Source organism: Grampus griseus (genome assembly GCF_964374135.1).
Source record: "Grampus griseus genome assembly, chromosome: 18".
NCBI lineage: Eukaryota > Metazoa > Chordata > Mammalia > Artiodactyla > Delphinidae > Grampus > Grampus griseus.
The window spans coordinates 64,608,688-64,633,510 of NC_139012.1; the positions used below are offsets into that span (position 1 = coordinate 64,608,688).

The 24,823-nt window shown below is 40.3% G+C and overlaps 1 protein-coding gene across 2 annotated transcripts in view; it reads left to right on the forward strand.

Moving 5' to 3' along the window:
• Window positions 1–20,403, forward strand: part of VPS36 (vacuolar protein sorting 36 homolog) — a 33,300-nt gene extending 12,897 nt beyond the window's left edge. For both annotated transcript variants that reach the window (XM_082675892.1, XM_082675893.1), the window contains exons 4-14: window positions 1,284–1,398; window positions 2,471–2,560; window positions 3,283–3,369; window positions 10,522–10,554; window positions 10,676–10,753; window positions 11,393–11,527; window positions 13,497–13,562; window positions 15,227–15,291; window positions 15,838–15,922; window positions 16,873–16,949; window positions 17,037–20,403. In XM_082675892.1, coding sequence (XP_082532018.1) covers window positions 1,284–1,398; window positions 2,471–2,560; window positions 3,283–3,369; window positions 10,522–10,554; window positions 10,676–10,753; window positions 11,393–11,527; window positions 13,497–13,562; window positions 15,227–15,291; window positions 15,838–15,922; window positions 16,873–16,949; window positions 17,037–17,130 — 925 coding nt within the window. In that variant the 3' untranslated portion in view covers window positions 17,131–20,403. The remainder of the gene's footprint in view (window positions 1–1,283; window positions 1,399–2,470; window positions 2,561–3,282; window positions 3,370–10,521; window positions 10,555–10,675; window positions 10,754–11,392; window positions 11,528–13,496; window positions 13,563–15,226; window positions 15,292–15,837; window positions 15,923–16,872; window positions 16,950–17,036) is intronic.
• The last annotated feature ends 4,420 nt before the right edge of the window (window positions 20,404–24,823 follow it).

Consider the following 24,823-nt stretch of genomic DNA (forward strand, 5'->3'; position numbering starts at 1 on the left):
CTCCCAGCTACTCCTCTCAAATAATTACCATATCTCATTGAGTCAAAAATGTATGTGCATTTTCACCTTTTAACATCTCTGTACCCAAGATGCTTCTTTGAATTGGTGGATCTTAAACTTGGTGAAATGTGGTAATTGAATCACCCAAGAAGTGAATATATGAAAAAATTAGCATGGATCTTTTTATTCTGACTTTGGGATGTTTACACTTAATTTTGTATCATCTTTTAGCTTTTCATTGGGTTTCCTTTGACAAATTCTGATAGTTAGGGCTCAGGTTTTTTAGTTTTAAAGAGTGTATGATGCTTTTGCTTAGTCACCTGATCCTAATTGTCATAGGTTTATTGTTTACCTGACAGTTCATTTCACACAGTCCCGTGCTTCTGCTTACACAGTTTTATTTGCTCACCTCACTTAAAGATGTTCAAGGAGGCCCCAGATGTGGTGTTTCAATTTTAGGGTGATATTTAGGCAACTATATGGGCCTAAACAAAGTAATATTGAGTGATAGGTGTATCTATAATGTGGTCATAAAGAAAATGCTCTAAGCTAGGTATGCAAGATACTTCGAGTTTTTAGTTTTGCTAATATTTATAGAAGATTCTTTATTGAGCTGGTTGGGAAAAAAAGACTTATAAAACTCAGCAAATATAATAGTATTTTGATGGCATAGAAGATAATAGTAGTCATAAAGATCATGGTAGTTTGTGATCCTGGAACAACAACATTTTGAGAATTGTTTTTACTGTGGGATATCTCTCTAGATCATGCTGCTGACTGAGCGGCGTTTTCCAAAAATGACACTGTAGAATGTTGGTTTTGGATGGAGTTTTAGTAAAATGTCAGCTGGTCAGTTTTACACAGATAAGTTTTCACATTTTGTTTTCAAATGAGTAAGGTTGTATGCTTTGGCAGAAATTATAGGCCCCCTGGTAGCCTTTGGGGATGGCTCTGTAGATGGAAAACCTAATCATAAACCAATATCATAAACCACCCCAAATTCTGCAAATTTATTTTAAACTTACTTCCTAAAACCGCATTTTTATTTAGTCTTTGGCGCTAGTAATTTGAATTTTTTTGTTCACAGCTTACAGATTTTAAGTAGAGATATTTTTGAAAGGTTCATTAATACTGAATTGATACAGACCTTAAAAGGATTCCTTTCAGGATGTTGTTTGTTTCTACACGAATTTTAAGTGATCTGAAATATATTAAAAGTTATGAAAATAGAATTAGTGATTTTTAAAAAACAATTAAATACATTACATTTGCTCTTTCTTTAGTGCCAAAATAGTGGTTCATCTTCACCCAGCTCCTCCTAACAAAGAACCTGGCCCATTCCAGAGTAGTAAGAACTCCTACATCAAGCTGTCCTTCAAAGAACATGGCCAGATTGAGGTAAGTTTCTTTATGAATACAATCAGACTAGAAATGTGTACTCATATGTATTTTTGTTGTTGTTTGTTAATAGGATGGCAGGCAATATTGTTCAGCATACCAGTTTTCACCATATTTTTACAATAAAATTTTTATGATATCTTAAGCCTTATCAGTGGAGAATACAAAGTTTAGGTTTCAGTGGGAACGGGAGGCAGGAGGATGTAGTCACAGGAAAGAGTGGAGGCTGGAAACAGGCTAAGTCACCACGCTAGGTAGGCTACTAGTTAAGTGTTCAATGTTATCGTTTGGATAAAAGGACAGAGTATAATGCAGTGACATGTTTAACTGCCTCAGCATCTGAAAGTTCACCAGCCTTACATCAGGCAGTCTATCTTTATTAACTCCATACAAATCTAATCGCTTAAGTTCTTATTCCATAGTATCATGGTTTATATGTTCTGATTAATAAGTTGCTATGTAAGTATTCTTTAGACATTTATAAGTGTGTGTTTATCTCCCCATCGAGATCATAAATTACGTTCTTTTTCTCTGTAGCACCTGACCCAGTGTTCCTTGCACAGCAGGCACTGAGCAAATTTAAGTGACTAACTGAAGTCATGCTCACTGTAGCTGAAAAATAGAGCTGATTTTTTTTTTTTATGAGCGTAGGCATGTTTTGGCCCTAATATCTGGCCTCACATTTTAACTAGACAAATTATTCTCAGCTTCCTTCATGGATAATGGTTGTGTATTTTTCTTGGCACTGTGTCTGTTTCGCTACAGATTGAAAACAATCCACACATGCAGGATTGTTTAAAGTAAGTCTACTTACTTCATTGTCACTCATCTCTTTGTTGAGAATAGTTCACTTTATGTAGAAGGTCAGTTCCTTCTTTTTTTTCCCCCTTTGTGCTTTCTGAAGTTGACCCAAGGAAAGAACTTCCTTTGATTTCCTTTGATGTCTCTGAGAATTCTAGGCTTGTTGCAAATGACCAAACAGACTTCCAACTAAAGAAATGTTAAGTAATGATTTGTACTAGGATGTCACAGCCTGACTGACTCACTTAAAGTGTATGCGTGTGCATAACAGTTTTACAGGCGTTTATCAGAGGAAATGACACAGAGAAGATGGGAGAATATGCCAGTTTCCCAGTCGTTGCAAGCAAATAGAGGATCCCAGGTATTTTTTCAGCTGTTTCCTAATCCAGTATTTTCAGCTCTGTACTTGCATCTTCGTTAAGGGAAAAGAGTTCTATGATTATAGAACTTGCCGGAAACAAAATAATGATATTCTGATTAAAAACTGATTTTCAGAGAACTTAATTTAGTGCTCTATAGATGGTAGACACTTAGTAATAATACATGACTACTTACCAGGGTAATTTCAGGGTGGCAGAAGTTAGATTCCCCTTCTGCATTCTGTTCTTTATAATTAGTGTGGCATCTGAGAGAACAGACAGTACCACTGGGTGACATTTTCCAAGCCAGTCTAATTAACCACCAACGTGGACAGACACTCAAATGTATAAAAGTAGCTTGTATAATAACTGTCAAGTACCAGAATTTTACCTATAATTTTTTGCACATTTGAGACCATATTGAATATCTGATACCTATATAATAGCTTGCCAAAGAACAAAAATGAAATTTAATTTATATCTAAAATACAGAGTAAAATATACCATCTCTTGTTATGTTCAGTTTTTCTGTATAGTGATTTGCAGGTCATTATGTATGGCAATAAACCGACAAATATTTTGAAAGGAAACTGAGTGTAACTGTGTGCTGTTTTCTTGGGTTCTTTGTGGGTCCTCTCCCACCACTGAAAACACAATATAGTGGGTTACAAAGGATTGTGTCCTTCCTATTTTGGACGTTTTATTTTCTACTTTTGTTTTTCAGCCAGGAAGAATAAGGGCTGTAGGAATTGTAGGTATTGAAAGGAAACTGGAAGAAAAAAGAAAAGAAACTGACAAAAACATTTCTGAGGTAATTCTTACACAAGTTCCGGTCAGCTGTCTTTTCCAGCCATCTTTCTTATTCTTTTGGATACAGCTGTGAGTAACTCCGTTCTGTGTATTGGAATATATTTAGTTTGCCTGGAGCCACACAGTCTCTTATTCCATTTAAGGAGTCTACTTCAGGTTGGCATAATTTAGCCCAAATGTGTTTTAAAAATCTTTTCCAGAAAGGAATTAAAAAGAAATGCAAATTTGTTTTCTGTGAGGTTAGAAAACGTCATGAATTATTGTGTATAAATTTTAAAGTCTAGATGGGATTGACTGGAGGGTCCTCCTAATGAATTCAAGGTCCTATGTATAATTATTTTGGATGTTTGGTTAACTTAGTTGAGGGGAAAAGGCTGTTCTGTGGCCCTTGACTCTGGCCGGACACTACCCAGTTTTATGCTGATGACCACTTGGGGACCAGGCACAGGGGTAGTAAGAATGGCTCAAACCAGCTTATCACTTCTCCTAGGAGAGCACCCCTGAGCTTGTACTTTACAGTGTTTCTGAAACCTCATCCTATATGAGGAAATTCAAATGAAGGGGAAAGAACTCTAGTTAAGGGGCTTCCCTGGTGGTACAGTGGTTGAGAGTCCACCTGCCAATGCAGGGGACATGGGTTCGAGCCCTGGTCTGGGAAGATCCCACATGCCATGGAGCAACTGGGCCCGTGAGCCACAACTACTGAGCCTGCGCATCTGGAGCCTGTGCTCCGCAACGGGAGAGGCCGCAACAGTGAGAGGCCCGCGCGCCACGATGAAGAGTGGCCCCCGCTCGCTGCAACTAGAGAAAGCCCGCACACAGCAGCGAAGACCCAACACAGCCAAATACATAAATAAATAAATAAAATTAATAATAAAAAAAAAGAACTCTAGTTAAGAAAATGAGTTATACATTAGATTTTGGCAGTTAGTTAATACATCTAAACATATCAGTTTTCCCATGTTTATATGGAAATGGTCTTGGATTTTTATGAAATGATTTTATGAACTAAAGTAATTTTTTAGTTCTTATAATAGTTTGTAAGTAAAATTCCATTGATTAGTGCTGCTCATAGAATTTCCAAGATTTATCTCAATCAAATAAGTCTCAACTGCAAATAGGTACTGAATACCTGTATTAGTCAAGGTTCTCCAGGGAAACAGAACAAATAGGGGATGTATTCTTCTAGATACAGCTGTGGGTATCTTTTGGATATCTATATGTGGATATCGATACATAGATATAGATATGCTGATATCTTCATCTCTCTCTATATAGATACAGGTATCTATGTATCTATATTGTCCTATATACACACAATGAGATTTATTATAAAGAAGTGCCTCGTGTGATTGTGGGAAGCTGCCAGCTGGTGACCCAGGAAAGCTGGTGATAGAATTGCTAACCGGAGTGTGAAGGCCTAAGAACCAGGAGCACTGGTGGTGTTAAGTCCCGGTCCAAGGGCAGGGTAAGACTGATGTCTTAGCTCGTCAGTCAGGCAGAGAACTTTCTGTTCCATTAGGCTCTCCAGAGGGCAATTCAGGAGGGCGATCTGAATGTAACCGTTCAGCTCATCCTGCAGATTCGGATGCTAACCTCGTGGAAACAGCCTCACACACCCACTCAGAATAACGCTTGAGCAGACACCTGGGCACCCCCCGATCTAGTCAGGTTGACACATAAAATTAAGCATCATAATAGCCATATCTGGGCCCACTAACTGAATATGGATTCTTGTTGAGGGACCAAGGGCATTTGACCTATTAAGTGCTGTGGTCTAGGTTTTGCTGAGGGCATGTTTATGGTAAAGTTGTGTGTGTTCCTTGGTCATCTGTATTTCCTGCACATTAGCAGCTGGATCCAGAGGCTTGTTCAGACTTGTGTTTGAGCCCTTTGTTGAGACTAGAGGTGACACTGTGTTCCTTCATCACATCTCTTTTTATCATGTTAGCGGCTGTCAATGTTCAGTGCATAGATCTTTGGGTCACTGGTGGTTGCAAATGATGGTACTCTGTGAGTTATTTTTCACTTATTTGTTGGGACACTTTTTAAAGAGATGCTTCCGCTCATTACTGTTTGGCTACTCAGTGATACGGCTCCTGTAAGGAATGCAGAACATGTGCCGTTTCCTTTATTATCAGGATGATAAATTGGTTCCTCATCATCCTCCCGAGGTGACTAATTAGGTTTTTTCACGTATTATTATGAATTCATACATTTTAACATATTTGATGATTTCAGTCAGTTGCAATTATTATCCTAGTTAAAGCTCAAATTGTCCCATCTTTGGCCAGTGGGAGCCTCTTCAGGTTGGCTCCTGAGCGGTTTTGATGTGACCTGGTGGACTCTGAGAGCTTCCTTACTGCCTGGTGTTATCAGAAGTTCCAGGACCATCTTGTATATTTCCTGCTCCGGATCTGGAATCAACCATTATCTGAGAAGCTCTGGTTTCTTTTAGTGGGAAATGGTATTCCATGACCACAATCTGCCTGCTAGGAATTTTCATCCCTCTTGGGTTGATCTTTATTTCTAGGACTTTTCAGTGGAAAGAGCTAGGATTTTTTTTTTTTTTTCTAATAAAGGTGCCTCATGAGGTCACACTGATGCTTCCTATTCAAATTCGGGACTACACTAGCGAATAATGACTAAAACAGTTAAAAAGGATTTTTTTGTATATGTTCTTCCCTTTCTTCCCACGTGTAAAACATAGGTGTGCTGTATCTACACTATCTGAGCGTTCAGCCACCATGTACCCTCTTCCCCTCTAGCTGTCATTTAGTCTCATTTGTACAAGTAACTGTGTGTGATACCACCAGTCTTTACGTTCACCTCCCTCTATTCATTTTGGCTGTCTGGAGCTCATCCTCTAGTAGATGTTTCAGAAAGTGCTCATGGGAACAATATTCCCTGAGCTCTGGCATCTTGGTATTCCTTACACAGGAAGGTCAGTTTGGCTGGATTTGTAATCCCTGGCTCACATTTTCTTTCCTGAGTGCCTTCCATATGTGACTTTCAGTTTTTTGTCTGGCATGAAGTGTTGCTGCCAGAGTGATGACAACCTAATTTTCTCCCTTCTCTAAAGTCACTTGCTGTTTTTCCTAGATGCCCAAAGGATTTTGTTTTTTTTTAAATAAAGCTTTGTATAATAATTTTTCTAGACTGTCTATGTGTTAGTCATTCTGGATTGTTATTCTCAGGTACGCAGTATGCTTTCAGTATTTGGTTTCAGACATGTTTTCTTTTAATTTCAGGGAAGTTTTTCTCTAAATTTCAATAATCGCTTAGATTTTTTTTTTCTTCTGAGACTCCTATTAGCTGTATGTTGCAGCTTTACGGCCTGTCTTCACTCTTTGTGACTTTCTTTCAAACCCTTTTTATCTTTTCCTTCGTTTCTTTTTTATTTTAGAAAAATTTCCTTCTTCATCTGTTGTTTCTCTTAAGATATTATCTGTTGTGTTTATTCCTCTTGTGTTTGTCTAGTATAGTCTTTCTTTCAGAAATGATTAAAAAAATTCTTTCCTGAGTCCTGTCACCTCATTTCTGATTTATATTGCTCTTTCACAGATTCTCTCATTAACACCTATTAGCTCATTTTGAAATAAAAGGTAAACTTTTGATGTGATCTATGAACATGTCCTTCTGGCATGCTTTCATTACCTATAATGTTATTTTGCTCTCGATTTTCTTTTTTCTTGTAGTAACTTTGTGTGGGATTTGACCTTGATACTTGCTCTTGCTAATTTTCGTGTGAAATTGGTTCTCTTGAAGTTCCAGAGGAAGGCCTAGCTCAGGGCGGCTCTTCTCATTCCACACTCACTCTTCTGCTGTGCGCATGCAGCGTGAAAAAGGGAGATGGCTTGCTGTCTGTGATTTCCTGACCCCGTCCCCATTCCCTGTTTTCAGCTGGACCTTGTCCCCTTCCTCTGTTATCTCTACCTTGCTCAGTTGCTGATTCTTGTCTCAGTAGTTTCTCCCCAGCGTTGGCTTCTGTCCTGGAAGGGAAGCCAGGAGGTTCACTTTCAAGGGCTGTTTACAGGCCCTTCCTGAGGACCCCTTGTACCCACTTCCTGTTGAAGTGGGCAAAGCCCTACCCGTTTTAGTTACTGTCCTCAAGTTGGCCCGTCTGCCTTCGAGGGACTCCTGTGGGCTCTTTCAGGGGCTCTTCTTCTCAGACCTATCAGTTGCCCTGTTGCCTCCCTTTTCTTTTTCCTGCCTCAGTGCTGATATCATGCAGGTCTTGTGGCTCTTGCTGGTTTGTCCCCACTTGCTTGTACCTTGGGGTTTTTGTGGATGTCTTATCACTTAGTATTTTAGTATATGCTGCCTGTGGGGTTTTGGTCTTGAGATCTAGTTGCCCCATTTTTATGTCGGGATTTGGAGAGATTCAAAACCTATGCTGCCATAGCCACCACCTTCCCAGAATCCTCTATTCCCATAGAACTCCAGCATCTTAGCATTAGAGGGGTTCTAACTATCCAGAAAAGGAATCATCTCAGGGCTTGTGACTAGATATGGAACCAGGGTTATGAGAACTCAGGTTTTCTGATTTGCAGATGAGTGTGGTCTGCTGCATCACGGCCGCTCACTGCCACCCAGAAGGCGCTCTCACTGCCCTCTTTCAGTGACTTTTGTAGTCATCCTTCTGTGTGACACTTTTGGAGATGGCATGAAGCAGTGAGCTAATTTTGCATTATTAGTGTTTCTTTTTCTGAGAATGTTGCCATACTAACTTGGTGTTCAAAATAACGTTTTTCATACTTTATGAAATGTTATTCTGTTTCAGTGTAATTTTCATGGAGTTGCGTAGGTCAAAGGAGTGTACACAAGCATTGGGCTCTCGTGCAGGTCACTGATTTATTCAGCAGATGGTCCTTGCTCTCTGTGTGAGCCCTGCATCAGATGTTTGGGATTTGTTGTAGTGCACCAGACAGGCAGGCAAGTAGGCGCTCTCTACACGGTGAGAAATGCCACGTTAGGAGAAAATAGTGGCTGCAACAGGAACACAGAGCATGGCCCCTGACTTCTAATGGGGTCAGGGAGGGCTTGTGAGCAGAAGTAACGGAAGTCAGGGCCTGAAAGTTGAGCAGGCACTAGCAGATGACCAGTAGGGATAAGAGGATCCAGGTAGAGGGAACGGAATATGCAAAGTACAGAATGAAGAGTATTGAAACAGAAGATTCAAGAATGTATTAACAGTTACCGAAGCTAATCACCAAAGTAATGACTGAAAGTCAGTAAGAAAAAAATGCTATAAATTGGCTTAGGAGAGTATCCCATGGTTTTAAAGCAGATGCCGTTTTCTTTCAAACGTGGAGTGGAAATTTGACTATGAATGAGGTAGAGGGATAGAAGGTTCTATAAACTGGCAGATAAAATAATAGGATGGGCACATGCGTCTGTTTTGCATTTGTACATATATTGCTTTAATTTTTTTTGTGGGTAGTTTTTTTGTTGTTTGTTTGTTTTTGCGGTACGCGGGCCTCTCACTGTTGTGGCCTCTCCCGTTGCGGAGCACAGGCTCCGGACACGCAGGCTCAGCGGGCATGGCTCAGGGGCCCAGCCGCTCCGCGGCATGTGGGAGCTTACCAGACCGGGGCACGAACCCGTGTCCCCTGCATCGGCAGGCGGACTCTCAACCACTGCACCACCAGGGAAGCCCTGTGGGTAGTTTCTCCACCCATTTTTTGGATAGTTGGCTAATACCAAATTTTAGAATAATAATAGAAATAGAAGTGAGGAAGCTTTTGTTTGTGTTTTATAATTACTTAAAATGTTTTATAGGTACTTCTCCCAAGGTACTAAAATATTTGTGTTTATTGTCTGTGAACTATAAGCAGTAAGGGCTAATTTATGTATTCTACGTAGACTATTATTTTTAGCAAACTTCTTCTATGAAAATATAATATAGTAAATAAAGTGATTTGCCATATAAAAATTTAAAAGTGTTGCCTTACTAGTTTTCTTTACACGTAGGTAGAAGAAATCTAGTAACAGTTTGTACATGCAAAGTAAAAATCTAAGCATGTAAAGTGTCTGCGTTTTAGTTTTGAAAACGAGGTTGGTGTGTGATTTGCCCTCCATTTTAATGTTAGAATTGCCTTAGTTTCAGAGCTGGTGCCCAGAGTTTCCCACAAAAGGCTTCCTGCATCTGCTGGCTGTTGCTGATAAGAATCCAGTGTTTAAGCCTTTTGTTTATCTAAGGAAATTCCTGTTAGGTGTGTTCCCCTTTGTTTTCGGTAGTAGCCCAGTGAGTCGGCCATAAGAATTGTACACAACACTCTATTCTTTTAGCAAAATCCTTTTGCAGATGGGGGATACTTTCCTGTATGGAATTAAGATGGGCACCAGCCCGTCAGAACCTGTTAACCGCTGTTCTGTATGGATTGAAAGAGTTTGCAATTAATGATAAGCTGCTTAATTGGTTTTTAAAAATAACATCTGTGGATATCAGGTGATATTCTGCACTGGAAGTATATTTTTGGTAATTTGAAATACATGAATTATAAATATGTCTAAGTTTGAAGAGGCCTTTGAAGTGGATATTCATTGTAGTAAATTGAACAATTGATGGGTTTTATTTAGATATGTTTTGGTGGTATGTTTTTCTTTCGTGATAGCCACTCTAGTCAAGGCTACGAGTTTAATCTGTGTAATATTCAGAGGCTGAGGTTTATGGTTTCAGTTAAATCACACCTGCTATTAAAGCCAAAAGGGTTGGGCCCAAAGAAGTATTCCTGCAGCTGCATGTTAACCATTTTCAGCCAGGAAAGCTTTACAACACCTTTGATTCTTGAGCTCCTGTCTAGAAATGGTTTTGGGAAAAACCAGTGACAAATTTTCTTACTTGTGTCAAAGAACAGTAAATAATATCTTCTGAACTATTACTTATGTCATCTTTTGTTTGTTTAATCAATAACTGTTTCCTCTTTGAAAATTTGAAAAATTGTTTTTTGCAGTTTGTTTTGGAAATTTGATGGTTTATTCCTAGAATAAGGTAGATTTAGCACTTGTATAAATATTCGTATAAATAAATTGATATTTGTAAGAAAATTTCATACATTTTTATCATAGGGGAGAAGACAGAGTGCTTCATTGCTTTAAAACATCTAAATTCTTTAGACAGATTCCAATAAAAGCTCATTTCTCATTTTAGGCCTTCGAAGACCTCAGCAAGCTGATGGTCAAGGTATATGTCATTTACATCTATTAAATTCATACCAATTATGAGACACTTTTGAAAATACATTTTGTTAGCAGACACTTTGGGGACATTATTTCTTTTCAATCTTTTACTGTTCTCTCGACAGGCTAAGGAAATGGTGGAGTTATCAAAATCCATTGCTAATAAGATTAAAGACAAGCAAGGTGACATCACAGAAGATGAGGTAAATAGATTGCTTTTTTAAGGCATTAGAAACTAGATTACACAAATAATGCATGGACGTTTTGGTGGTTTACCAGCTTGCTTTCTTAATGTAGTGTTTGATTTCTTTTAGGACTTGAAGATATATGAAAGTACTAAAGAAAAAATCAACCATAAAAACTTTGTTAGTTCTAGCAGGATTAAAGGATATTTCAGTACCTTTTCCTGGAGTGTAGAAAACAGAGGTATTGAAATGTGTAAGAAGTGATTGTTTTAGACATATCCATAATTTTGATATGTTTTATTTAAATTTGTTTACAGTCTGGTCACAGCCATTTTCCTTTCGAAGTTTTTGGTTGTATCACTTGGTTGGCATTAAACAGAGCATAGTTGTCATCTAAGTCTCCTCTGCCGCCAAAATTGGGGGGAAAATGGAGTATAAGATACTAAGACAGGAGAAGGAAGAATAATAATTAGATTTATGCAGGGAAGTACTAGAAATCCACTCTTACATAGTTCACAGCATAGAAACACAGTAGAAGAGATGGGTAGATATAGAAACAATGGAGTAGAACTGAATGTCTGATGGAAGGATTTTATACGTTGGGTGGAGAGACTTATTCTGCATAGTCTTTTTGTGCATTTTCTCCTCTCATTATAGACCATCAGGTTTAAATCCTATTTGCTGAGCATGGGAATAGCTAACCCGGTTACCAGGGAGACGTACGGCTCGGGCACACAGTACCACATGCAGCTGGCCAAACAGCTGGCTGGAATATTGCAGGCACCTTTGGAGGTAAAAACAAAACCTAAACGGTCTCTTTAAATTGTGTTCAATTATTTCTGTGCCATCAGAAATCTTAAGAGCATAACTCCGTTCACGATATGGTTACTATTCAACCAACATGTTATTTTTCCTTTTGGTAATATTAAACTAGTTCATTGATTCTTTGTCAGTAATTTTCTAAATTGTTTTTAATTTCCATTTCAGATATCTAAATCTGTTTGATGTAATTATTTCTTATCTCTTGTTTTCAAAAGGAAATATATAATCTGTATATATTTTCATATATTGTGTACTATTAATAATTTCATAATACAGTTTCATCTTCTAGTCATTATTCAGGCAATCAAAGCTTTATTAAAACAGTTGTATTAAGAAATATTTCAAACATATGACAAAATACAATAGTGTAATGAATCCCTATGTGCCCATCATCCAGCTTCTTCTGTAAGCCAGCCTTCACTTAAAATTGTTTTAAAGGAAATCCCAGACATCACATCACTTTATCTGTAAACATTTCAGTATGTGATTATAGTGATAAAGACACCTTTAAATGTAATTATAATCCCCTTTCACATGTAAAAGTTAAAAAATAATTTTTTAATATTATCAGATACCTAGCTAGTGTTCACATTTTCTCTTATAGTTGATTTGTTCAAACCAGGATACATTGCAAATGTTTGATTTCTCTCTCAAGTGTTTTTGTTTTTTTAAATTCTATGGGTTTTCCCTTCTCCCATATAATAAATCTCCCATACAGTAAATTTTTATTTACTGAAGAAACTAGTAGTTTGTCTTATAGAGTGTCTCAGAGTATGGATTTTGCTAATTTGTAAGTCACCATGCCTCCCTGTCCTGTGTAGTCCCTGTAAACTGGTAGTTATATCTAGAAGTTCTTTCTTTCTTTTTTTTTTCTGACAAGAATATCTTATAGAGGGTGTTGAGCATTTCCATCAGGAGGTACATAATATCTGATTGTCTTTTTTTTGTGATGTTAACAGCCACTGACAATCATTATCTAGATCTGTTACTTCATTAGGGGTTGATAATAATGGTGATATTATTATTTAATTCTATAATTTCTTCAGTTATTAGCTGGAATAGCTTAAAGCATTTAAATACACTTTTTGAAGGGACTTCCCTGGTGGCGCAGTGGTTAAGAATCCACCTGCTAATGCAGGGGACACAGGTTGGAGCCCTGGTCTGGGAAGATCCCACATGCCATGGATCAGCTAAGCCCGTGAGCCACAACTACTGAGCCCACGTGCCACAACTACTGAAGCCTGTGCTCCTAGAGCCCGTGCTCCACAACAAGAGAAGCCACCGCAATGAGAAGCCCGAACACCTTCTCACTAGAGAAGACACTTTCTACACTAGACACTTTCACTAGATACTTCTCACTAGACACTTTCTCACTAGAGAAAGCCTGTGTGCAGCAACGAAGACCCAATGCAGCCAAAAAGAAAAAAAAAAAAAGATAAATAGGGCTTCCCTGGTGGCGCAGTGGTTGAGAGTCTGCCTGCCGATGCAGGGGACACGGGTTCGTGCCCCGGTCCGGGAAGATCCCACATGCCGCAGAGCGGCTGGGCCCGTGAGCCATGGCCGCTGAGCCTGCGCGTCCGGAGCCTGTGCTCCGCAACGGGAGGGGCCACAACAGTGAGAAGCCCACGTTCCGCAAAAAATAAATAAATAAATAAATAAATAAATAACTTTATAAAAATAAATAAATACACTGAAACATGGTGTACAACCCCTTTTCATTTAAGTAAATGTTAAAATGTTAAAAGTAATAATGACAGTAAAGTCCAAATATGGAATTTGAAGTGCCTCGTGGTATCTGAATTGGTTCCCTGTGTGTAAATATAGTTTTCAAAAGCTTCTTAAGAGATTTTATGATTTCTGATTTCACTCTGATTATGATTTCTGTTAAGAAATGCTAACTGGTCCTAATTATAATGCTTTTTATTTTATATTTTAACAGGAACGAGGGGGAATAATGTCACTCACGGAGGTGTACTGTTTAGTAAACCGAGCTCGAGGAATGGAAGTAAGAATAGAATATTTAGATATTCTTTTAGCTAAATATAGACTTGATACAATACAAATTCCCCTACAGTGAATACAATTTGAGGAAGGGGTGTGAATATCAAAACTATTTTGAGAAGCAGTGTGGCGCAGTGAAAAGAATACTGCCCTGGGATCTAGGAGATAAATTCTGTTCCTGGTTTTGCTGAATGCCCTTGAGTAGCTTCCTTAACCTCTCTGGAGCTCAGGGGTTTTTTTACCTTTAAAATAGGGTTTGCGGCTTCCCTGGTGGCGCAGTGGCTGGGGGTCCGCCTGCCGATGTGGGGGGCGTGGGTTCGTGCCCTGGTCTGGGAGGATCCCGCATGCCGCGGAGCGGCTGGGCCCGTGGGCCGTGGCTGCTGGGATTGCGCGTCCGGAGCCTGTGCTCCGCGGCGGGAGGGGCTGCAGTGGTCAGGGACGCCAGTACTGCAAAAAAAATAAAAATAAAAAAATAAAATAAAATAGGGTTTGGACCGAATGATACCTTGAAGCTCTGAGAGTCTGTGTTTGTATTGTGATGAACAAGATTGTGCCTGATGCCCTTTCTCTGTGATAGTTAACTGTTTTGAGTGAACCTGGTTGGACTCAGGTTGCCTGTAGGTAATACAGAAAGAAAGCCGCCCTGCCTCTTTGGCTCAGAATCAGCAGTGGCTATACTTCAGCTCTTACTGCCTGTTCAACACCCAGCTAGCTGTCTTTGGCCTCCAAGGGTCTGTCTGTGCACTCTCTGTGCCCTTGAAGTAGAACACAGTTTTGTGGTGTCAGCAGTCACCTCCACGCAGACAACTCACACACATCTCTCCAGCGCTCACCCCGGTCTCACGGGTTAAGCCTCTGTTCTGCATTTTTATTTTAACAGTCATCATAACCGCCACCAGTGGATACTTACCATCACTCTGCACGTGTTATCCATTTATCCTCCCAGTAACTCAGTGAGGTAGCTACGTTTACTGTCCCCATTTAGGGGATGATTAGGGGATGAGGACATTAAGGCTTAGAAAGATTAAGTAACTTGACCACAGCTGCACTTGGAGACAGTGTTTTAAACAGGGACTGGGACCCAGGCTGGGCTGGCTCCAGAACCATTCTGTGTGACTGACACCTGTGCTGGTCACCACCACGCAGGACCGATTCTTCAAGCCCATGTGGTCTGGAAGGGTAGCCTCTACCTAGCTACATGTGATGACTGTGAACTTGAAATGTAGTTAGTCCAAATTGAGATGTGCTGTAAGCATAAATTACACACGGGATTTAGAAGACTTAGTACAGAATAAAGAAGTGTTAATTAGCTCATTAATGATTTTTTATATCAATTATGTGGTGAACTTTTGCATCTATTAGGTTGAATAAAATATATGTATTAAAATGAATTTCGCCTGTTTATTTTCTTTTAATGTGGCTACTAGAAGATTTTAAATTACGTACATGACTTGTATTATATTTCTATGGATAGTACTGCTTTAATGAAAAGAAGTCTTTTGCTCTTTGTTAATCCTATTTGCCTTGTAGTGACTAAGCCACCTAAAATCCTTGATACATGATAATTTTACAATATCCTCTTCTGTTTTAGTGGTCGTTATAATTATATAGCATCACTCTATTAATTTGCAGTGTAAACTGGTAAACTGGATTTTTTTCCCCCACCAGTTGCTCTCACCAGAAGATTTAGTGAATGCATGCAAGATGCTGGAAGAGCTGAAATTACCTCTCAGGTAAAAGAACCTCTGCAGGAAGTTTGCCAACTATAGGCACGATTCCACCCTGAGTAGACAGGACAGCCCTGCAGGTCTGCCATCCTGCGTGGTGAACCAGCATATATATTGCCCCTCTTGAAGTTTATATCACACATGGGCAGAATTCACCTGGCACCACGGACACCTCTGTCAACCCGGCCTCCATCCTTATCAGGGCTGTGCGGGGCCTCAGGGGCTGGTAGTCGGCCTCTTGCCGCTGGGGCAGGAGGTGAGAACGTGGGCTCCTCCCATGCGGTCACAGTGACCAGTCCCTCTGCCCTTAACAAAAAGTAGACAGGCATAGTTTATTTAGCATGTAGATTATAGTTCAGAACTTCATTAACTGTTTATTCATGAGCTTTTTAATTAGGCCTTAGTTACCCGTGGTCATTGTATTTCAAATGTTCTTTTGTGTTAATATTGCCCTCAGTCCTGGCATAAATGAAAGTAAAAAATATTTGCACTTCCTCAGGGGCCCGAGATCCCAGATATTCACGGCTTTGTCCTCCCGTCTGTGATTTTTAGGCTACGTGTGTTTGACAGCGGCGTCATGGTAATTGAACTTCAGTCCCACAAGGAGGAGGAAACAGTGGCCTCAGCCTTGGAGACGGTATGGGGACCCGGTTTCCTCCCTCCGTTGTTAGACCTTGCCACAGAAGACCCCAATGCTTAGCAACTTGAGAAACAGGATTTCCTTTTAAATTCAACTTTACTGACAAGTAATATTCACAGACCCAATTGAAAATGGTTTCTCATTAACTACGAATAACTATTTATCACATTTATACTTTGAAAGCTCCTTGAAACTTGCCAACACTCATAACATCTTGTGAGTAAGGGGAGTTAGAATGAGTGAGGTGCTTGCTCTCTTTCTGTTTGAAACTCAGTCTTGAAAATATGTTTTGAACTTTGTAAATCAGTGTTACCCATGATTGAAGTTTTTCTTTCAGTATTACCCACATAAGCTGCATTACCCTACAAATTGTTTTGTGAAAGAATTGCTTCAAAATATACGGAAAGCAAGTGTAGTTTAGATGGGTTTTACTGGGCAAACTGCTATTACTCGTTAGGATCCTTGAAATATTATCGCCTCATAGCTTCTGTGGTGAGCCTGTATAATTTGAATAACTCGCAGTTATTATACTTCTTATTTTAAACTCGATGAAAGTCCCAAGGCTATAGATACTTCTATCACATATTTAAAACTAATCCTATGTATAACGGTCCTTCAGTGGCGCATGTACTATGCACTCAGTTACAATTTGTTATATGTTCCTTTTCAGACTGTGGAATAGTTCTTTTTAGGCATTAGTATAGTGCCTTTATTATATTATATAGGGTTTCATGATGTTTTAGCCTTCACCGTGTTTGTTCTGGGTTCTTCAACTTTTGTAGACTTAAGCATTAGTGAAGAAGATTTAGTTCTAGAGTGAACAGTCTTTGGAGTTTAGTAGAAAATTCAGTAAATTATTTCCTAAGTATACTGGTAGATAGTACCCCCAGGTTAGTACCTAGGTGGCCTAAATGATCACATTTTTTCCTGCTGTGTGTTTCTGTTAGGTTTCAGAAAAGGGATCTCTAACATCAGAAGAGTTTGCTAAGCTTGTGGGAATGTCTGTCCTCCTGGCTAAAGAAAGGTAAGCAAGGGCTTTGCTCGTCACTTACAACTATCATTTGTGTTTCTGAATGGGTGGATGATGGTGTTTTTATCCCTTGACTCCTAGGTTGCTTCTTGCCGAGAAGATGGGCCATCTTTGCCGAGATGACTCAGTGGAAGGCTTGCGGTTTTACCCAAATTTATTTATGACACAGAGCTAAGAGTTTTGTATTTGAAATAACTTGTTACCGGGATACTTGCATCATGTAGAGGTTGTATGACATTGAGCTAAGGGTAAACCCTGATAAACCGAGAATTTACTGGAACTTCACAGTATAATATAAAACCCTTTTAATTTCTCCCTAAATATTATGATCCAGGAAGTTTCTTTAGGATAAATATAGGAAAATATAGAAAGATGAATGCCAATATGAATTTGAAATCATGCTACAGTTGTATAGAAACCCTCTGAGTTTAACTTGAAATATGGTGGATTTTAACTTGATCTTCAAATCTGACCATTTTTGAAAGAAGAGAATTTAGTTCATGGGGGAAGAAAGAGAGAAGTTGCATGTTTGGACAGGTTAGATCATTATTTTGGTGTGACTGAAATTCACCTGAATTATAAATGAAGTTTTTCTCTGCATTTAGTGTGCACATTTTGGGGTTTTTTCATGAAACAGTTTATACCTACAGTGTAGTTTAAGAACCTGATGACATTGGAGCAGAATATCCAACTGCAGGATATCATCTGAGGCTCTTCCTAAGGGCTTTTAGAAGCAGCCATAGGCATGTCTTCAGCAGACCAAATAAAGCACCTTAAAAAAAAGAGAGAATTTTATTTGACTTACGTCTACATAATCTGACGAGTTTCTTTTCTTTTTTTTTAAGTGATGATTTCATGGCTGGCATTTAAAGAATGCAACTATGTCATTTTGTTTCAAAAATGCTGTAGATTTTGAAAGTGAATGAACGAGCTGTATAGACATGCCTAGAGATATGGTTACAGATTTGGAAAGTAGACGGTTCAGGATTTCCCTAGGATTGTTGTGTGGGTAGAGGGACTGGCAGGACCTTTAACTCACTTTACAGGAACCTTGGTGCTCTTGTACCTCAAAGCCAAGGATGGAAAATACAGAGTGGGAACATAATATGTCTCCTTTTCCTTCCCTAAAGAAGGAGTTTCAGTGCTGAATTTTTAAAATCTTTCTATCATATTCTAGCAATATTTTTTTCCTTTACCCCACACATTCTAAGTTGTGTGGAGAAACTGTCTCACTAAAAAGTATTACTGAGATAACAAAAACAGGCTAATATATTGAATCTAGATTGCTTGAGTTTTCCAGTGGACTGCCTGACTTTGTTACTGCTACGTAGCGTACGGTATGTTGGCATTACCTCAAACTCAGGGACCCCAAAGGGACAGAAGGAGAACCCCTTTCTAAGACTGAATTGGCAGTGGAAGGTAGTGATGGGTTTTGGCCAAGCATCTAGAAGGGATAGTATCTGTACTGAGAGAACCTTTAAGACCGGGAGGTGGGGATACCCAAGCTCAGACCCTGGGACCCCTGAGATGTCCTCGCTGAGAGAGGTGGAAGGCCAGTGCTGGGGCCTCTGCAAATGCCCTTTGGGGAAGGTCCAGGGATCCTCAGCTGCGAACCCAGGGAATCCCTGCCAGTGCAGCCAGAGTCAGTCCCTGATCCCTGTCACTGCTCTGCATCCTCCAGTGTCACGGGAATGTTGTGGCCGAGGCATCCCGCCTTAGTCTTTGTTTTCCGAACGTGTCACTGATTCCACGTTGTGATGACAGATCCCTTAATTCCCCCATCGCTCGGCCTCAGGTTTCTTTGGGGGGAAATTCAGTGTCTGGCTACCTAAGCCTTTCGGGCCATTGTTACGGTTGTTTGTATATCACTCCTCTCTCTGGGATGCACTCACTCTCACACTGCCCTGGCAAACTTGTATGCATACACACACACACACACACACACACACACACACGATATCTCATACACGCGATATCTCATCTGCCTACGGCTTTTTAAAACTACACAGATGAATAATCTGTTTCACTAGTTGGAATGAGTTGCAACTAAGATTGTTTGAGCTACTGGGTCTGGCTCTAATGGTCTGAATTCATTACAGCAAACTCCTATAATTCAGAATATTTATTTACACTAGTGTGACAACACATGAACAAAAATGGAGCAGTCTGAATTGTATAAAGTGAACTAAAGAGGAAGAAAAGTGACATGGATATATTTTGCAAATGTCACATTAGTTAAAAAACAGGTATGAACGATTTTATTGTTTTAAAGTGGGCATTCTTCAGTTTCCAGACCTCTATATGTATATTTTTATCCTTTTTTTTTTTCTGTGTTTTTGCCAAATAAGGTGTCATTTTGGTCCTTTGTTGGTAGGGGTTATGTTTAAATACAACCAATCAGGCCCTAAGTGCAAAAAAGTTCTGTCTTGGTGCTTATCACTATTATAATATTATTTTTGCTTTTCTAACTTTGCTCTTAGGAGCATAAATCTGTTTGTAGCTTTATGGTAATAGAATATTTCTAGCCACATACTGTCAAAAATTTTTTTACACTGTACAAGTGAAGAATGTTTTCAGGGTTAAATGATTGGTATTAATATATACCAGTCATTTTGCAATTATCGCAAAATTTAAAAACGAGTTTTTCTAAACTTGGTGTTCTTTTTAAATACTCTTTGGAAAATATATGAAAATGATAACCCTTTAGTCAGAATAAGCCCATGTGTTAAGATTTTTTCTTTTAGATTTTATAATCAAGAGTTCATTATAAACATTTATGACCTCAAGCTCCTACTAGTTTAGTTGTTTTAAAAGAATGGGAAATGGCTCACAAACATTTTATTTTTAATTCTTGATGTGAATTCCACTGTCGACTGACTGTGTGTATCTGTGTGCGTGTACTGTCTCTTCTTCCCTGTTACCAGACTAAGCCGACCAGCATTTATCATGTCATCATTCTCATGCTCAAATACTTAAAATGGTTCTCCTTTGCCCGAGAGTCTCAGAGTTTCCACTGTGGTACGACAGAGTCACAGCTCAGAAGGTGGGTGGGTTTTAAGGGCTGTGCTGTGGATGGAATCGAGCATGCTCAAAATGATCCTTGAAAATCTATATAATCTTACAATTCGAATGCCTGGAGGGTGATACAGGGGTGTGAATATTTATGAATATAGTAAGTAAAATATATAACAAAAACTACATATCAACAGTAGACTTTTGTAGTACCAATAATTAAAACTATTTAAATGTTTCTTTTTTTCACTTTGCTGATAGGTATGGTTGCATTTATGTAAATGTATTGCTAATCCCATCCCTTATGATAGATCGTAAGTGTAAGCTCCACAGGGGCAGAGATTTTTATCTGTTTTGTTCATGGATGTGTCCTCAGAGCCTAGAGCGAGGCCTGGCACACGGTAAGCATTCAATAAATGTCTACCGAATGAATGACCTCCAACGTGTATGCCTATTTATCATTTGGCTTCACTTTACCCTACTTTATCTCCCATTCAATTCAATACAAAGAAACGTTTTTGAATACCTGTCGACTTTGTGTGAGGAACAGGGCCACTGGGGGATACAGAAGTGAATAAGATGTGGCCCCTGCCTTTAAGAGGATGGCCTTGTTGGGAAATAGACACATAGCAACCTTAGTTGATGATGAGACGAAGTGTGTGCCGTGGAAGGGGCACAGGTACCGTGCTTGGAGGACGGAGGAAGAGGTCTTCAGTTCTGACGGAGGAGGGTCTGGGAAGGCCTCATGGGAGAGGAGAAGCTGGTGCACTAGTTTCACAAGAACCCAGAGATGGTCAGGGGCAGGCATTGGGTCAGAGAGCAACAGGAGGTCTGTCCCTTCCTGCACCTGGGGCACACTGTCCTTGTCCAGACTTCCCTTTGTTATTTCCTCCCATCCACCCACCCCCACCCCCAATAACCAAAACCAAACTTTGCTCAATCCCACCTGTTCTGGAAAAATCTGTTTCCAGTACACAACTCTGCTATTCCTAAACTCCATTAAGAGTTATTGTCTCTCCCATATACTTGACTGTCTTTTGCCATGTTCTCTAATTGTTATCTTAATGCCGTAAGAAAACAAGAGAAATTGGGTTTCTTTAAGTTCAAGGAATATCATATAACACTTCTTTGGACTTCCCACTGGCCTAGGTCAGTGATTGTACATGGTAGATTCCTAGTTAAGCATTAACTAAATCGAGTGGTTTTTGAATTATAATGTGTCATGAGTTGAGTCTGAAACCTAAGTCTGTATCCTTTACCCTCTTCCCTAAAGGCTTTCTTATCCAGACTTGTCCGGGCTCAGCCTGTCTGAGATACACTGTCTTAACTCAGATTCCATGCATGGGCCATATCCATGATGTGGGAAGCACTCCAGAAAAGTCAGGTTAACACACATGTAAGATCTTGTTATCACAGTGTGAAAACTGAGTCATTCGTGTTCCTCCCTGTGTTCTGATAATCACGAGTCAGTTAAAGCTTGTCTCTCAGAGTATTATCTAGGGGGAAAAACATTTCCCCATTTATTTAAAGGGTGTATTGATATAGTGAATACATTTTACACAATTTGCAAAAGATCCTTAGACCAGTCGCTCACTCAGAAAAAGAACTCAAGATATCTTGTCAGCCAGCTTGTTTTAGTTCAATACAGCCAAGACAGTACCACTGTTCTTTTGAAAGCTTTTTTCTTCACATCTATGTTGCCTTCTTTTATTTTATTTAAAAATATTTTTTAAACATCTTTATTGGAGTATAACTGCGTTACATTGTTGTGTTAGTTACTGCTGTATAACAAAGTGAATCAGCTATACATATACATATATCCCCATATCCCCCTCCCTCTTGCGTCTCCCTCCCACCCCTCTAGGTGGACACAAAGCACAGAGCTGATCTCTCTGTGCTATGCAGCTGCTTCCCACTAGCCATCTATTTTACATTTGGTCGCGTGTATATATGTCAGTGCCACTCTCTCACTTCATCTCAGCTTACGCTTCCCCCTCCCCGTGTCCTCAAGTCCATTCTCTACATCTGCGTCTTTATTCCTGTCCTGCCCTTAGGTTCTTCAGAACCACTTTTATTTATTATTTTTTTTAAAGAAGATGTTGGGGGTAGGAGTTTATTAATTAATTTATTTTTACTGTGTTGGGTCTTCGTTTCTGTGTGAGGGCTTTCTCTAGTTGTGGAAAGCGGGGGGCACTCTTCATCGCGGTGCGCGGGCCTCTCACTATCGCGGCCTCTCTTGTTGCGGAGCACGGGCTCCAGACGCACAGGCTCAGTAGTTGTGGCTCACGGGCCTAGTTGCTCTGTGGTATGTGGGATCTTCCCAGACCAGGGCTCGAACCCGTGTCCCCTGCATTAGCAGGCAAACTCTCAACCACTGCGCCACCAGGGAAGCCCCACTTTTATTTTTTTTTAGATTCCATATATATGTGTTAGCATACGGTATTTGTTTTTCTCTTTCTGACTTCACTCTGTGTGACAGACTCTAGGTCCATCCACCTCACTACAACTCAATTTCGTTTCTTTTTATGGCCGAGTAATATTCCATTGTATATATGTGCCACATCTTCTTTATCCATTCATCTGTCGATGGACACTGAGGTTGCTTCCATGTCCTGGCTATTGTAAATAGTGCTGCAGTGATTATTGTGGTACATGACTCTTTTTGAATTATGGTTTTCTCAGGGTGTATGCCCAGTAGTGGGATTGCTGGGTCCTATGGTAGTTCTATTTTTAGTTTTTTAAGGGACCTCCATAGTGTTCTCCATAGTGGCTGTATCAATTTACATTCCCACCAACAGTGCAAGAGGGTTTTGCCTTCTTTTAGAAAGGATTAAACTACCTTAACTGTCCAGTAAACAGTAATACAGTTCGGCAAGTATTCTAATTAAAGCAATAATGACCAAGCATCTCAATAAAGCTCTTATTTAAAAAATGACCAAGCACATTGATCTGTGCCTTTGCACCTGGATTTAGGCACTTGCACTTGGGTTTCTAGGAAGAGTGTGTGCCTGAAAGATCAACGCTGAGCAAGTTGCTTTCTATATGTTTCACTCAGTCACCACAAAACTTCAATATAACTATTATTAGATGCCTTTGACCGTGGAGGAAAGGAGGGATTAAGTATTTGCCCAAGGTTACAGAGGCAGGGCTGGACTTAATCTCAGCTGTGTCTAACTCCCACTCTTAAAATGAGCTTTTGCTTTCAAAACCAAAAATGGCAGGGCCTCTATTCAAAAAGAGTTCTAACTTGAGTAATAGATGTTGGACTAGATAATTCTGACCGTGAAATTGGATGATGACCTTTGCCAACTAAAAATGGTCACTTGCCACCTGTCTCTACAACGATTAGGTCACTAGCCCCGGCAGTCACTGACCTTCAACATACCCTGAAAGGAGTTCAGGGTGGAGATCAGGAATGAGTCACTCTGTGCCCTGGAAAAACCTGGCAGAACAGGCATCAGATAGTTAGATATTTTCAGGAGAAGATTTTAGGAGCCCAGTTTCTTGCATCTTATATCCAGAAAAGCACTAAAATCATTAACAGAGACATCTGTGGCTGGTGACGAGCAGCATCCTTCCTGTGCCTAGCAGCAGGCCTCTGCCAAAATGTGTGCTCGGTTGCAGCATCCCCCCTTCACACAAATCACACATACACTGACCTCCCATCCCCCCTTCACACAAATCACACATACGCTGACCTCCCACACCCTACCTCTTCGGAGCAGTTCTTCAGGGCTATCTGAGAGGTGTATCCTGGGCTTTAGTCCTCATTTTGCTCCAAATAAAACTTAACTCACAACTCTAACGTTGTGTACTCTTTTCAGTCCACACCTTAAAGCCTTTTTTGAAACTTTGGCTGGATTTAATTAGTACTGCTAGCATTATTTGACAAGATGGGTACTTTACAAATTTGGTACCTCTGGTAAACTCTGATAGCTCTGATAATTGAATACTTGTGCTACTTTTAAAAGATTAATAGATTCAAGGACCTGCAAACGATCTACTTCTAAGAGTTAAAAACTGAGGTGAAATTTACAAGCAGTGAAATACACAGATCTTAAGTTGGATGTTTTGACAAATGCGTAATAAATCCATGTGATTCACACCCCAACCGATAGAATGTATCTATCGTCTTCCAAAGTTTCCTGGGGCCTCTTTCCAATCACCTGCTCCTCAGGGGCCACCAAATCTGTGCTACGATTTCTGTTCCCACACATTGGTATGTTAATGGTAAACTGTATTGCACTTTGCAGCCTATTCAAAAACAAGCACGGCTGCTAAGGTGGAACTCTATTCTCTCGTATTCTTTTAAAAACACAACTTTAACACTTCTGGATTAGAGTTTTAAAACTATGTTACATTAAATAACCACTTCTGGCTCCTGAGAAAGAAAAACGAAGATGCACTTTACCTGAACTGTTCTCTTTTGAACCTCTTCAGTGACATTCGGGAAACAAAGTTTACAGCCCACCTGTTATACCACTTCCATGCCTGACTTGTGGTCCCCCAGAAGACAATGACACGGGGGCGCAGGGGGGAGAAGTGATGGATCGGAAATGCTGGGAGAATGCCGGCTCGCCCTTAAACCCGGCTCCCGCCTGCGGGCGGTGGGTGTGCGCGGCTGGCATCCGCGTCCCCTCCCCGCGGGCCCTCCCCGGCCGCGCGTTTCCTGCCGGGTTTCCCGTCCAGTAGCGGGCCAGCCGGGCGCGGGCAGGGAAGGATGCGCTGCCCAGAGCGGGCGGGGCGGCCCTCTCAGGCTCCCGGAGCACCCCCCACCCCCGCCCGCCGGGTGCCGCCCTCCTCGCGCCGTCGGGGGCGGACCGGGGCGGGGCTGCGGGAGCGGCGCGCGGGGGCCG